The 14,991-nt window shown below is 37.3% G+C and overlaps 1 protein-coding gene across 15 annotated transcripts in view; it reads left to right on the forward strand.

Moving 5' to 3' along the window:
* HDAC9 (histone deacetylase 9) overlaps positions 1-14,991 on the forward strand; it is a 462,497-nt gene that overhangs the window by 241,681 nt on the left and 205,825 nt on the right. For all 15 annotated transcript variants that reach the window (XM_033083076.2, XM_033083067.2, XM_033083095.2 and 12 more), the window contains 2 exons: positions 11,695-11,823; positions 13,599-13,714. In XM_033083076.2, coding sequence (XP_032938967.1) covers positions 11,695-11,823; positions 13,599-13,714 — 245 coding nt within the window. The remainder of the gene's footprint in view (positions 1-11,694; positions 11,824-13,598; positions 13,715-14,991) is intronic.

Below are 14,991 nucleotides of genomic sequence, written 5' to 3' on the forward strand. Positions count from 1 at the left end.
GGGACATCATCATATCAAGTATGAACTGGTTTTTTTCTTTCCTGAGTTTAGCACAATCGTGGAAGAATGGGAATGTCAATCAGTATTTCTATATATTTTGTTTTTATGGCAGTTGAATCTTTCTTTGTAGATGGAGTTGTACATTTATGACTTGCATTGTGCTCAGGGATCTGAAGATCTCTCACAATATAACAATTTGAGAAGATGTTTGTAGCTCACTTTCCAAAAATTGGAGGCATGGAAATGGAAACATAGCATGGGGTTTTTTTAATAGCAAATAGTACAAGGTTCTTCCTTGGATGGGAGAAGTCGTGTAATTTCATACAGGAAAAAAGAGGAGATGAAGGATTGTTTAATATTGTGATGAAAGAGAGGAAGAAGGCTGTCCTGCACAGCCATGAACATCACTCTATAAAAACCTTATTAAGTTAACCTGATTAGGCAGTAGAATAACAGCGTAGCTCTTGTGTAAATGAGAGTGAAAAAATACTGAATGAGAGCTCAGTGGACATAATTTTTAAGAAAATAAATTAATTAGAATATTTCCTTAGAATTCTTCGTGTGCTTAGTGATTCAGTAATTTACTGGAGCAGTTGAAAATCCAAAGAAAAACATTTTGTTTATGAAGGTTTTTCTCCTTTCCCGTTTTGTGCCACCAAATTTCATTTCTGCATTTTCTAGGAAAACACTCTTTTGTGATGTAACAGTATATGAAAAAGTTGGATTTCTTTTGGTTTTCATTTTTTAAAAAAAAGCTCAGAGTATCCCAAACCCTCAATTACCATGTCTGCCAAAATTAAGAAGTCCAGCTCAGAGAAGAGAAATGCTGTTTTTCTCTGAATTTATGAGAGAGCACAACAAATGGGAGAGGCACTTTGTTTATTGAAGCAGGGAAATGAGGCAAACATATGATTCTCCTAATTTTATTCCATTTTCTAAGCGTTCCTGCCTCTCCAGAGTCCTTGTTTTCCTGGTTGGTAAACCATCAGTATTGTGCCCAGAAGAAATCAGTACTTACCACAGTGGGAAGGAGAAAAGGTACCCTCATCTTGACTCCTCTTCCCGTTGATCACCAAACATTTTTAGCCTTCCCAAATTCAATATCAATCAATCAGAGCATGTAACTAGTAGTAGGAAGCTTTAGAAGGAGAAAAAGTTTCCACTTGGAATTGCAGAGTGAATCAGAGGCAAAGCTTCTGGATTCATGTGATGAACAGTCCAAGCCAATGTCCAGCATTCCAAGGAAATGTGATGTGGCTGTAGCTGCTGTTGGGTTCCCTGGGATATTTTTTCTTTCTCTTATATTTACATATATCTATGTACACAAACAACAGGATGGGAATGCTGGAGCAGTTGTCTCAAAGCCTTTATTCCATCACAATAATCAGTCTCATTTTGCAGAACCAAGCAAGGGAAGTGGAACAGCTTCAGCTGCTAGAAACAGCAGAGGAAGTTCTCTTTGTTACAAAGTCTTTTAACTTTCTATTCAATAGCATAATATTAAAAGCTGACAAATGTTTGCTCAGGGCAATTAATAAAGCTACACATACATCTTGCTTTAAACAATGCTTGCTTGCAATAGTTTAAAACCATGGATAAAGCTTCATTATTAAGCTTACATAGTTCTACTATCTTGCTTAACATATTTTCCTGAAGTCTATCTCCACACAGCTCATAGCCCTATTGTCTCTTGTCCTTGCATCTTCAGCATTCTTGCATTTCTCCATCCTGAGATTTGCTTTCATACAGCTTTCTGAGAGTTTTATACCTTTTCTATTTCCCACAGCTGCTGTTGTCTCCAGCCCTTCCCAGCCCTGCAGTCTCCCAAGCTGGGGCTGAAGAGGGATGTCCTGTCGCTCTGATTGAGCTGAAGTTAGAGGAGGATTTATTTGAGATATCTTTAAACAAAAACGAGTGCTAGGGTAGGCTTAATGACACTGTCAAAGAGAAAAGAACTTGTGAAGGTATGCTTTGCTATCATGAAAGCTGCCAGGGCCTGCACCAGGGTTCAACAGGAGTCATCACCAGAATGATTCTCATCATAGTCTTTCCATCAGTGGAAGGTTGCTCCTCTAATGTATTTTATTTAACACTTACTTTTAATTGCAGAAAGCAGGTTTTTTTGTGAATGGGTAAAAATTTACTCAGTTTCTGGATTCAATGTCTTTCTCTTTTAGCAAAAATCCCACTCTGTGAATATATATATATCATGTTCTGTTTCACCAGTAATTATTCTGTGATGCTACTGACCTTTCTTCATAATTGAACTAATCTGTAGTCTTGATCAAAGTACTTAGTTCTTTGACTGACCAGTGTATAACCAAAACAGAGTTATGAAGTTCAGCTTCATGTCAGTACATAGAAGTTTTCTTACACTGTGTATGTTTTCAAAAATGTTTTATAAATTAGCATTAAGAAGTACCTTGCATAACATTTTGATAAGCAAGTAATCAGATACTAGACACCTTTTTGACTTTTGAACCTAAAGAAACAGCTTCAGTAAGCAACAGGGAGCAGTCCTAAAATCTGAAGCATTTTAAGACCATAATGTCCATTGAAAATGAAGTGGAATGTTTTTAATGGGTATTTCAAAGCTTATTCCCTGTGGATAAATAAGTTACAAAATACTGCATATAAAATTTGAGACTCTTTGAAGTCAGTAGAAACTGTCCTGTTTGATTTCACTAGGACTAGGATTTTTCTTCCGCTGTATCTAGAGCAGGGACAGTTGAAAACTTTTAGAAAAGTAAACAAGAACATCTAAAAGATGGCAGAAACAGAGAAACAGAGAAATGAAAAGTGGAAATCACATGGTGTGGGATCACCCAAAATAGAAGATACTGGTTAGTAAAGACTGCACTTCTCCAAAATCCTGCAAAACATAGTTTCACTGAAAAATCTATTCAAACCCACAACTCTAATTAAGGGGTTTAGCTGCCAAATAACATGTTGTGGCTAAAGCCAAGTGAGTATTACAGAGCCATTCATGAGCAAAGGCATAAGCTTTGTACTTTGCTTTTGATTTTCTCATGGGAAAGTAATATAAATGAGAGTGATACCTCCCTGTTGGCTTTAACTGTTAGAAATGCAAAGCATGCTGAAATTGTACATAATTCTCTTCCAAAGGAAAGGAAATAGCATTTCAATGGTTTTCCTCAGTGTCTCGTTGAGTTATGGTGGTGCACAATTATTCTTGCTAAATTACTCTACCAGATGGAAGGTTACATTGTATATTTAGCTAATTAAGTTGTAGGGAACTGGAATTATATCCCAGAGCATAAAGAATCTATCTAAAAGTAAATTTATTTTAATTCAGTGTGGTTGTGAAGGTGCAGTATGGATGTACAATTAAGACTTCCAACCTGGTGTTTTCTTCTCACTTTGCTTAACATGAAGAGATACTTTCACAAAGTCAGTCTTGCCTACAGAAGTTCAGGAAGACAAACGTGTCTTGAATGTCCAAACAACTTCGGAGCCAATATTATCTTCATTTTTCTTCAGTGGGGCTGAACTGCCTTCCTACTTTTGAGATTAACTTGGCCCATGCTTCTCTGCTAGGAGAGCAAGATATACTGTGTTTTGGTAGCTTTTGTTTTCGTGGCATCCTGTTGCCTTTGGACAACTCCAGAGTATGATTCAGCAGTCTAGACCTAACCAGCTCATATTTAATGATGACATTGATGCCCTGTTAAACTGGGGAAGATGATGATGATGATGTTTCATCATAAACTTGAAGGTTGATGAAATAGTGGACTGTAATTTTTGCCTGACCACCAGTGAGTTATCACTGCTGGATATTTTTCTAGATTAAAATCTGTGAGATTTAAACACCCTATGAACTAGTTCCTTCTTTTATGGGGCTTGGGGAGTAACATAATCATGAACATAATTATTTTATAAAAAATAGATCATGTATCTAGGGGTCAGATGGTGACCATGGCAAAAGCCTTGACTTTGGGGACTAGGGGATTACCTGTGACAGTTCTTCACTGAATAGAATATCTTTTCTAGGTATTCAGTGGATTTGGGAGGAGGATTTAGACTGATGAGTGGGATTTGCTATATTTGCAGAAAGTAGGATATTGTATTAGCATTACTTCTTCCCAGCTAGAACCAGCTGCTGTAGAAGGTCAGAAGAAAGAGTAATAATTACCAGTGGAGAGCTAACCAGAAGGACTGCCAGTCATGCATATCTTAATTGATTTATTGAATTATTACCATTCAAATGAGGGATACCTTGTATTCAAGTGCCTGTTTCATCTTCTTTTCTCCTCTACACTTCCTGAGAACTCAGATATAAGTTGGCTCCAGAAAATGCTACAAAGGTGTAATAAAATTGCAGAATTTGATGACATGCAGAGAAAATGAAAATTAATTTTAAACTATCCTCGTTCCTTAATTCTAGGTTCAAGACAGTAGAGTAGTCTTTGCTTTTTAATCCCCTACTTATTATTGGAAAAGGATATTATTTTACCTGTAAGAAGATTAAGATGGACCTGACATAGTAGTGAAATGTCATGGTTTCAGCAGACTTGAGATGTAATGAGGATTCATAAGGCCCAGTAAAACCATGGCCTCCTTGAAACTACTGTATAATCCTGTGGTGCAAATGCTAGGAGATGCTGTTTCTTTGCTAAAAAAGAGTTTGTTAAAAAATTATGTCAAGAAACCTGTTCTTTTACCTTATAGGTTACATGAAGAACATATATCAACAGGAAATCCATCACACTGTTCAGACATTCAAGATTTCCAATTCTGGCTAAATCCAAGCAGTACAATAAGAAATTTCTACATCTAACTCAATAAATTGTGCCTAGGAAGATAGCACTTGTTTGCATGGATAATGAAACAAATGATTTTATGTTTCATACAGACTGCAGTGAATAACAAGGAAAACTTAGATATTTAAAGTCGTTTCAGGGATTATTTCATTTTTTAACCCTCTTTAGAAAATTAAGGAAGATTTGCTAATCTGGTTAGATTGGTTTCCTTAGCCTGAAGAGAGCAGGAGGGCTGCAAGATCCCCTCTAATCTAATTAGCTCTTTGACCATGTGTTTCACTAAACCTGTTTTTTTATTTAGGGAATGGATATTTACCTTAGTATGAAAAAATAAAGCATTCTGCCTTTTACAGAAGTAAAATAAAGCAGAGGACTAAAGGGTTTCACATATGACCAGCACTGCCCATAAAGTGAATGGTTGTACAGGAAACAGTTTCAGTATATCCTGAAAACACATTAGGTGATGTAAGCCAGAAAAACAAAGCATCTCCATCCTGTACTGCTGTATCTGGTTCTCCTGCCTTGTTGGGACCACCCAGCAGTCAGGTGGAAGCTCTTGGAAGAGCTTTAGAGGGCATGTGTAAATAGCTTTCGCTCTCATTAATGTAATTTAAAACTCTTTGAGAAGTGGCATTTTCAATCATCAGGATTGAGAAGTCATTGAACCCACAGAATTATACTGTATGCATACTACTACCATCTTGCAGTCTGTCATCCGGTGGGGAGAATGTCCAGGTGTACATTATCCAATACTGTCTTCCATTGGGATGTGGCCTTCTACAGCAGATGTCAGTCGTGTATGAAGACAAAGGGGCACCACTCATCTTGTCTGTGCTTTGTATACTCATGTGAAGGTGGCTGGAACACTCTGTGGCTGCCTACAGGAAGCCAGAGCAGCAATCAGAAACTTCATTCAGAGCAGAGAATAGTTACATGATTGTGAGAACCACATGCCATAAAGGCTGTGAGACCACCAAGTCTCTCAGAAGGACAGACTCATTCACAGCTCTTCCCAAAGCAGCTGAGGAAGATGGAAATAGATTTTCTCCTTGACCTGTGTCTCTCTGCCTCTCTAGCTTTCTGCAGGGTTTAGTTTCATCCATAGTTTTGCTGTGAAAGCCCAGATAATCTTCACATTTATCCTTTCTGCTGGTGCTTACGGCTGTCTTGTGCATTTGATTCTGCCTACCTCAACTGAAGGGGAAATTGGGAAGTTTCTCCTTAGCCCACAATTTTCAGACCAGCATCTTAGGAACCTAAGATACGCCTTTTCTAGTTGGTTTTGTTGCAGTGTGAATGGGGGGACTTGACCTTTTCCTTGGTCTCCAGGTCATGGCATAGCATAAGCAGGCAGGCTGCTTTATTATTTATGTGTATTATCTGGGTGACTGGGAGCCCACAGCACCCAGGAACCTGTTGAGCTATGCAATGGACCTGACAAAATGTCTTCACAGTGTGGTTTTTTCAATTCTACCCCTCCTACTTCAAGATAAATCACAACAGTATTTATGTGCACATACTTCCGCATGCAGTATCATGAAAATATTCAATTGCCAGAGTGCTAGAAAGAAACTTGACAAAGGATAAACCAGTGGTATGCTGGCAATACCCCCATTGTGCTAACCAGTGCCATCTTTATATTTGTTTTGCAGTTTTGATTGCCTGTACCCATGCATCATCATTTTTTGCTGTAACTTTAAGTTATCCTAGGCGTGAAGTGTTATGGTTGTGTGTTGTGCAGCACAAAATCCTTGTCTATACAGTCTCTAGTACAGTAGTATTAAAAAAAAAAAGCAACCTGAGTTGTGTGAATAAACTGATTTCTTGACTATCTATCCAATTACTGATGCTTATTAGATATGAGCCAGAAAAAAACTCCAAATTCCTGCATGGAGTACAGTGCAAAATATATTCAAATCAGTATCACATATGACTCTTCACAGCTTAAAAAAAACTATAACTAAAGAAACAGAGAATACCTGTGAAGATTTGCTTTAAAATCTTGAGTCTTTGGTTTTTAATTGGTTCTAGTGACCTAATTATGTTAGGGAAGTTCAGGTTGATGCTTTAGAAAGGATCTTAGTGTAACAGTTGATACCTGGGCACTGGTGAACAATTTATCTTTCTCAAGTAGGATGTCAGTTTTGCCACTGTTGTTCATGCTGGTGTTGGAATCTTTTTAGCCAAATTTAGCATCATTTACCTTGACTGCCCCACAGCTTTTCTAAGCCAGTCTGCTTGTGAGGAAAAGGAAATGCTTTCACTTTAGAGTTTTTGGAATCTGGACAAAAGCTCACTTTTTCTTCTTCAGGCTTCCTGTATATGGCTTTAGCCTGGAGATGAGGACCTGCTTGCTATGCACCCTCTCCCATCCCCCATTTCCTGCCTGGCTTCATTAAATGCTGATCTGAAGTTGGCACACTCTTCTGCTACAAAAGTGCTACTGTGTTCCAAGACCCATCAGAAAGTAGCGCATTATTGTCTTTTACATTCTCTTCATATGTGTCTTCTCCCCATGCGTAAAAAGGATTTTCATTCCTTCTTCTTAAACATCTCTGTATGTTTAATAAAAAGAAACATGAAGCAAAGCCCTGTCAGGAAAACCTCAGCTCATTTGGGAACAATCTGGCCCCAGGCTATATACTTTAATGCTAGTATCTACAAATTGCTAATATTAAGCAAAGTGGAATATAGAAATATATGTAATGACTTCACTGAATCATTTTCCTATCTCTTGTTCTTGTATTTGAGCATCATGTTTCTTAGGAGAGACTAGCTTTCTTTCACCTGATCAGGGATAGCTCATGTGATGAAATTAATTTGTACATAGAAGCCTGCATATTTTCCATTTTTAACAGTACAGTTACTTTGTTCTTTCTTCCTCTATGAAGCTGCTATAAAACATGAGAAAATTTATTTAGACACTGTTTTTCTCCTTCACCTACAGCTGAAGTTCTTAATTCTGTAGACACAATTACAAGTCATAGCAAAATGTTACATCACCAATCCTTTGACTGCATGTGATATCTTCTGCTGTTGTTTAAACTAATAATTTCTGTGTCTTTTGCATCTGTTTCCCACTTAGAATCATTTAAAGAGTAATACCAGTCCATAATTACCAGCACTAAAAAGAGAATAAGCCAGGTAATAGCAACAAAACTGAACAAGGCATATTACTGCAACATCTCATTATTCCAAATTATGCTACATCTACATAAACACAGTCATTTTCAGACTAATCTTTCCTGAAGTCCTCTGAAGTGGATCTCTGAAATAGATATCAGCTGATTCCTGTTGAGAACAATTACATTGGCTTTGATGACTTTCAGAGAAATTAGCTGTGTCTTTTTGTCTTCTTTACAACAAAACACTTTCAAATAATATATGTTCACTTTCTCAAGTGGCAGTTGATTATTACTTGTTCCAAAGTGCTAAATATAATAGAAGTGCAAAGATTTGTGGAGCAAAGAGGCTATCTGAGCAGAGACCAACTAAACCAATATCAGCTGTATACTGTTTCTTAGTAAGATTTTAGATCCACAGCCCAACCAACCAGACTGCTGCCATGAAAATATGTCATCCTGTGTTCCTCATCCTCATGGCCACATTACTGGCGACCTTGTTTTTCTCTTGTCTGTGGCATTTGGGCTCCTTGGTCAGATGACTCAGTCCACTATAGTTGGAGACATCTAATCCAGCAAAACCCACCCCATTCAGCACCTCCAGCACTTAGAGAGGCCCCTTTTCCTCAGGAAGGTGAGATACAGGATGTCTGCTATATGGGGTAGAATTAATCTAGTTTTAAGTTCTGGACCCCAGTGGGATGGTTAGCATACAGCAAGTTAGCCACGTGCATTAATTTTCTTGCTGTGTCAGTGTCTTGGTTTATGGTTGAATCACCATATGGATTCCCTGATCTTCTTTTCAATAATTTTGTGGTATTACTGTAGCAAAAAAAAAGTTACTTCTTAGGGGCTTGTGTTTGCTTGAGAAAGCTACTCTGCAGCAAATTGGGGAGTAAATCTTTAGCATCAAAAGTTATTTGGCATTGACTCTCCATGTGACAGTTTTCCCTATGGAGAATGCCTTTGTGTGATCAACATAGTCAGCCATAGCAATGAATTAATTAATCTGAGCAAAGGAGCAAATAATGTGCAGTAAAAATACTTACAGGGTGGCTAATGCAAAACAGTTATTTTGAACATTACCCCTCTGTAGAACCACTTCTAAGAGCCACTAGTTAAAGTATTGAGCCAAATACTCATTTGAAACATACGGCAAATTAATTATAATAATTCTCGGCCTTTTGCTACTCAGACTTTCCAAGTGTCTTGCAAATACTAGGGGAACAATCTCATTTAAAAAAAAGGGTTTGAAAAATTCATTTTCACTTTTTGCTAACATTCACATTTCAGAGTTTAAAGGACTAAAACAGTTTCTAAATAATCTTATATATGTACTTTGAGGCAGTCAGTGTGTATACATATACATTTGTATGTATGCATATACATTTATAATTGCAATCCACAGTTCCATATTTGAAGCTTAAAATACTTAATTTTGCCTTTTGAGCTGTCAGAAGAGAGTTGACAATTATAGATGTATTATTACTGGCCTCATGTAGGAGTGCACCAAAGCACGTAGAGATGCTGTTGTGATCCATACCTCCTACAGTGAACAATAATTCTGTCCCAGCCTTTGTGGAGCAGGATGGTTCAATGGTCTCTGCAGTCACACACAAATCCAGTGCCTCAGTCACTGCTGGGAATGAAGAAACCAGTGTTTGGTTATGCATTTTTTTAATTGGATCAGATATCCTCAAATTGCTTAGATTTGTATATTTTGTCCACTGAAACCAGAATTCTTTTTGCTAGCCACTGAATCGTGGTAAGTACTATGCTGGGAACTGGCAGTGTCTCAGGAAGAAAATTCAGGAAAATCAGAATTTGAAGCAAACACTCTTCAAACATTGGCTTTGATTTGTATTGTAAGGTTTATTTTGTAATTTTAAAACAACTATTATCCATGCTTTTTAATATTAAAATTGATTAGTTCCATTTTAAAATTATTGCCATATTTCATGTATCTTCTGGGGTGGCTCATAAATTCATACATTGACTTTAAAGTTTGTATTCTGTGTTTGCGTGATGGATTCAGATGCAGAATATGATGGGAATTTGGTAAAAATAGAAAGGGAATTGCTGTGACTGAGCACAAAACATTTACATAGAGGTGGAGAATTTCTCCAGTGAGTGTTGCAGAAGATTTGTATTACATTCATCTGTCATGGATGTACAGACAGAACATGTACAGACATATTCTCCTAATTTTAAAAAGTACAGAATAGAAATGGAAATATATGTAAGTGCAAAAGGAGGGAGTGCCTTTTCCTTTACATATCATACCACCTAGTGAGATCTGTGGTGATAGCATGTAGTGTAATCATAGCCCATTATTATATTTTGTATTTTCAGTTTCATTGCAAATGGTATCTTAGATAGTAAACAAGTTGTCTGTACTTTATTCTTAGAACCATTCATCTTAACAGTGATAGTAGGTGATAAAAGTAAATCTCTAGTTAGTATGTTTATTATTAAAGATTTCCACTGTTGTGCCAGCCTATGTATCTTGGTCTGAAGTGTATTTAAGGCACAGGGTCTTCAGAGGGCAGCCCTTGGCACATGCAATGCAGTGCATGACACAGGTCAGCGCGTTACAGCAGGTACTGCTGGTCACAGCCACTCTGCAGTGAGGTGCAGCCCCCTTGCCTTCCAGTGACCCTTTCCAGCCTCCCCATCCCTGAGGGAACAGGTGGGACAGAAGGAAAAAGATTTGCAAGGTGACATGATGGGCAGGGACTAGAATTAAGAGTGTAGGATTAAGTTCTTGCCCCAAAGTGACAAATGGTGTAATTCTGAATTGAGTGAAGATAAAATGTATTTTGATTTTCTGCTGACTCTTGCTCCTTCTTTGAGGCTGGGTTTAAGTCTGTGAATAGGAGAGAGAACAGTTTCTAGCTCTCTATTTTGAGATATTGCTTAGCCAATTCTCAGTTCCAGGAAGGGAAATACAAACAAACTCTGTTCTACAGTTATCTTTCACTAGCTCTTAGCAGTCTCTTTGATACAGGGTTTACTTGAAGAACAAATAAATGACTACATGAAACATTTTATCATGCTTAAAATACTACTAAATAAAAAGCACAGCAGAGCTGGCTTTCATATGAAAAGACTGTGTCCATTAAGGAAACAAAGGTGGAACTTGCCCAAGGTGCATTATATATAATCCTAGGTTTTCTGGGAATCAACCCTACTTCTTCATTTTCAGAGCATATATTTTTCTCTGTAATGTTCTTAGGACACTGTCATAAATCTAGTTGTTTGGTATGTTACTCAGAAAACATTAAAGTTCTGTGCCTAAAATCACTGACCAAGAAATGTTCTGCCAGCAAGACTTTTCGTAATTTATATTTCTCAGAGAAATCAAAAGGCACCAGTGGAGGCTAATCTCTGTTTCTGCAATTAGACCTTAATCCAGTTATAGCGTTCCAAGTTCCAAAACGTGTTTTCCAAGTTTTCACCTACAAGAGAGATAAAAATAGTGTAAATTAAATTTGCAGTCATTTATTATAAATACTTACGCTAGTAACAATAATTTATGTGAAAGTTCAAAATTGCAACAGAATGAGAAAAATCCTGCGACCCAAAGCACTTCAGCTCTTTTCAACTCTTTCCTAGCTTCCAACCTAAAATGAAGTTGTATGAGGAGCAGCAGAATGACTGAGAAGGTTGGGCAGTAAAATCTCTGCCTCCAAGCCCTCCTTGGATCAGATGAGGTCCTATAGGGTCAGTGGCGTCTGACACAAGCCAGGAATTGGATTTGTAGTCACATATTTTCTTCTCTTCATTTCCAGCTTCAGAGCCCAATTTGAAGGTACGTTCAAGATTAAAACAAAAGGTGACAGAAAGGAGAAGCAGTCCTTTACTCAGGAGGAAGGATGGAAATGTCAGTTCATTCAAGAAGCGTCTTTTCGAGGTGACAGGTAATTAAAAATGGGGAAATTCTATTGCCGCAGCTCACAGAATAGTGGTGGTATTTCAGGATTGAAACTGTGCTAAACAAAATGAACATTTGCAGTATTTGGCCTTTTCCTGATGATTCTTGCTTTGACTTTGCATTGATATTTAGTAGATTCATGACTTTTTCAAGTGATCAGGCCATATCTTTATGCAATCAACCATTACTAGTCTATCATACATTTATATGAATTCATATATCAGAATTATGTCACACCAAGATGGAATTAAAATACAACTTAAACACATTGGTACCCCTGTACATGCAAATCTTGTGACAGCTTTACATAACTGGAACAGAGATGTGAATGTAAGTAAGCATGAAAGTTACTAAGCAAAGTAGTTGCCTTGTAAATTATTTCCAGATTATAATATCCTTGATATGCACTTCCTTAGTTTCAGCTGATTTCTTTACAGTTTTCACACTTACAAGTAAGTTATAAAGTAAAATATTTATCACTGGAGGGTTTTCCTGATGCCATTGAAAAAGCAGAAACGTGAAAACGTGGATGTCTTCTTTTCCTGGCTTTGACAATAATTTGGAGCCTTTCAGATTGCTGTTATAATTATTAATATTGACTATATGACTTTTTGGACCTTTCATAACCTGGTTCAACATTGTTGCCTGAAGTCTTTTTCCTCTTGCTTTCTATTCTCTTGACTTAAAATAGCCCTTTATTTAAATACCTGTTTATACAAAAAGCGCTGTTTTAATGTTTAAAAAATGAGAAAAAATATGAAGTTTGTGTGTCTCCACTTCTCTGATACCCATTGAAAATACAATGCAGAGCTTCTACAGAGTTAATATAGCTGGGTATGGACTCACTTCAGTAAATCAAAGAGATCCAAGAAACAGCTAGGAAGCCTCGTGTGATGTTAGTTAAAGTGAAAACATATTTTTGCATATGAACTAAGGCATAAAGAGTGAATCACCAAAGAAGTAGCTATAGAATATTAGGTACCACATTTAGATATTATTTGTTTTAACTTCTTGAGTACTTTCATTTGAAAGCTATCCCTTTAAGGAGGGCTACCTCCACTAGTGGCTTTCTCTTTCTTGTTTAACCTTCTTAACTGTTTCCATTACATAAATACAATTTATATCCGTGTAGAATTAGAATAACTCAATACAACAACATACAATGAGGTCATCCTGTCCCCCTTTGCCTTATACAGATCTTGGGACATTTTAAATAGCACACAGCCTTTAAAATCCTATTTTAGTATCTTTACATACTGTAAATATTCCTTCCCATTTGTGCCAAAGATATAGTGAAGGTGTATGTTTTGCCATTAGTGCTTGTATGTGTAATGATTGGTCCAAAATGGGTGCATGCCCTTCCTAGACAGAAAGGATGGCAGTAGGCCTCATCACTAGCAGAGCCAGGGCTCTACAATTAAAAAAGTTTCTTTTCTTTGTTCATTACAAGCTCTGTGTCAGTGTCTCTGCCTGATACTGAGTATCATAACCATCTTTGTGGGAAAAATAAATACTAAATTCTTCTTATGTGACACAGACAGATCAGAAGGGGAAAGATCAAGAGTATCTTTCCTTGTTCATTGCAAAAAGAAAACCAAAGAAATGGAAGATGAATCAAGAGTCTTTAATGCAAGTAAATAGTGTAACCAGTAGATATTTTTTAACAGCAAAAAACCCCTATGCTATAAAGATGATATAATTAATCAAGATTATGTGTACCTTTCCAGAGTGAAATTCATGTATATTTAATCTGTTTTTCAGAATCCTCAGTCAGTAGCAGCTCCCCTGGATCAGGTCCGAGTTCCCCAAGCAATGGTCCGAGCAGCAGTACAGCAGAAAATGAAACCTCAGTTTTGCCATCTAACATTCAAGCTGAGGTAAGACTCATTATTGTGTAGATAATTGCTCAGGTTTCTAGACTGAAGAGGATGGAAAATTTGATTTGATCATATTCACAAGCAGAGTAATTGGGGTAAAAGGACACTACAGGCTGACATCACAGTATTTTAAATATGTGATATATCTTTATGTAGGAGATGCACATTTAGAAGACTCTGTGGTAACAGGAGTTCAGGGAAAAGCAACAGTAGCGCTACTGGAAGAGTGGAGGGAGCTGGGAAAGGAACTTGGTTACAGAATATTACCTTCTGGGGTGACCTGAAAGAGGTGCTTAGTGCTGAATGCTTATAAAGAACTTCTGCCTACAAAACAGTGGTTTAGGCATTGGTGATCCTGATATGTAAGAGCTAAGGTCCCAGGTTCAGAAGAAAGCTGACGTCGATTTCTTTAATCACAGTATTGGAGTTGGATGACTAAATCCTTGTCATATCTCCCTTTTATTTTACTGTATCTTATTTCCTTATCAGGGCAATACCTAACCACCGTAAATGTCATGCCAGAATTCTTGAATACTTGTTTTGTAAAGTGAGATTGTAAACGGAAGGAATCTTAACTACTCCTGATTCTGTTTCATACATACGTGCCTGTAACAACAGGAATGCAGATGGTAAATCAGTTGTGATAAACCTCATTTAGCACAGATGACATGCCCAAGTCATGCTTTCCATGCCAATATTGTAAAAGGACAGTAAACTAATTTGACTAAGACTCAAATTCCACAATATTCTATATCCAGCCTATACTTACCGCAGTTCCTACTTCGGTGGCAAGGTTTCCTATTAATTGTTGGTTTATGTTGTTTATGTTAGAAAAATTGCATAAGAAAATGTGATTTAGCAGAGTTTTAGTTAATGGAGCTATTTCTCCAGGTCAGTGGCAGGACATTCACCTAAAAAAAAAAACCCTGGAAAGGGCAGTTCAACCTCCAGCAGTGACTTTTCCCCATAATGAATTAATTGTGTGTGTGAACTATGATCCAGAGGGCAGGTGGGTGACCTCTGCACACTGATTAGTAGCCTCTCTCTGGCCCGTAACCAAAAAGAAAAAAAAATTGCATTGATGGCTAACATGTGGTCTTGTCTCATAGCCCCCCATATGTGATTGCAAAGAAATTCAAATGATGCAGAGTAAGATCCATCATTAGGATTAGATCAGATCCTAGTTCAGTGGAATTAAGTTGTGTATTTTACTACTGGGAATGTTTTAGGTAGAAGTTGGTAATATGTAGGTATTGCTATGTGCTGTATTAAACAGG

Source organism: Catharus ustulatus, chromosome 1 (genome assembly GCF_009819885.2).
Source record: "Catharus ustulatus isolate bCatUst1 chromosome 1, bCatUst1.pri.v2, whole genome shotgun sequence".
NCBI classification, from domain to species: domain Eukaryota; kingdom Metazoa; phylum Chordata; class Aves; order Passeriformes; family Turdidae; genus Catharus; species Catharus ustulatus.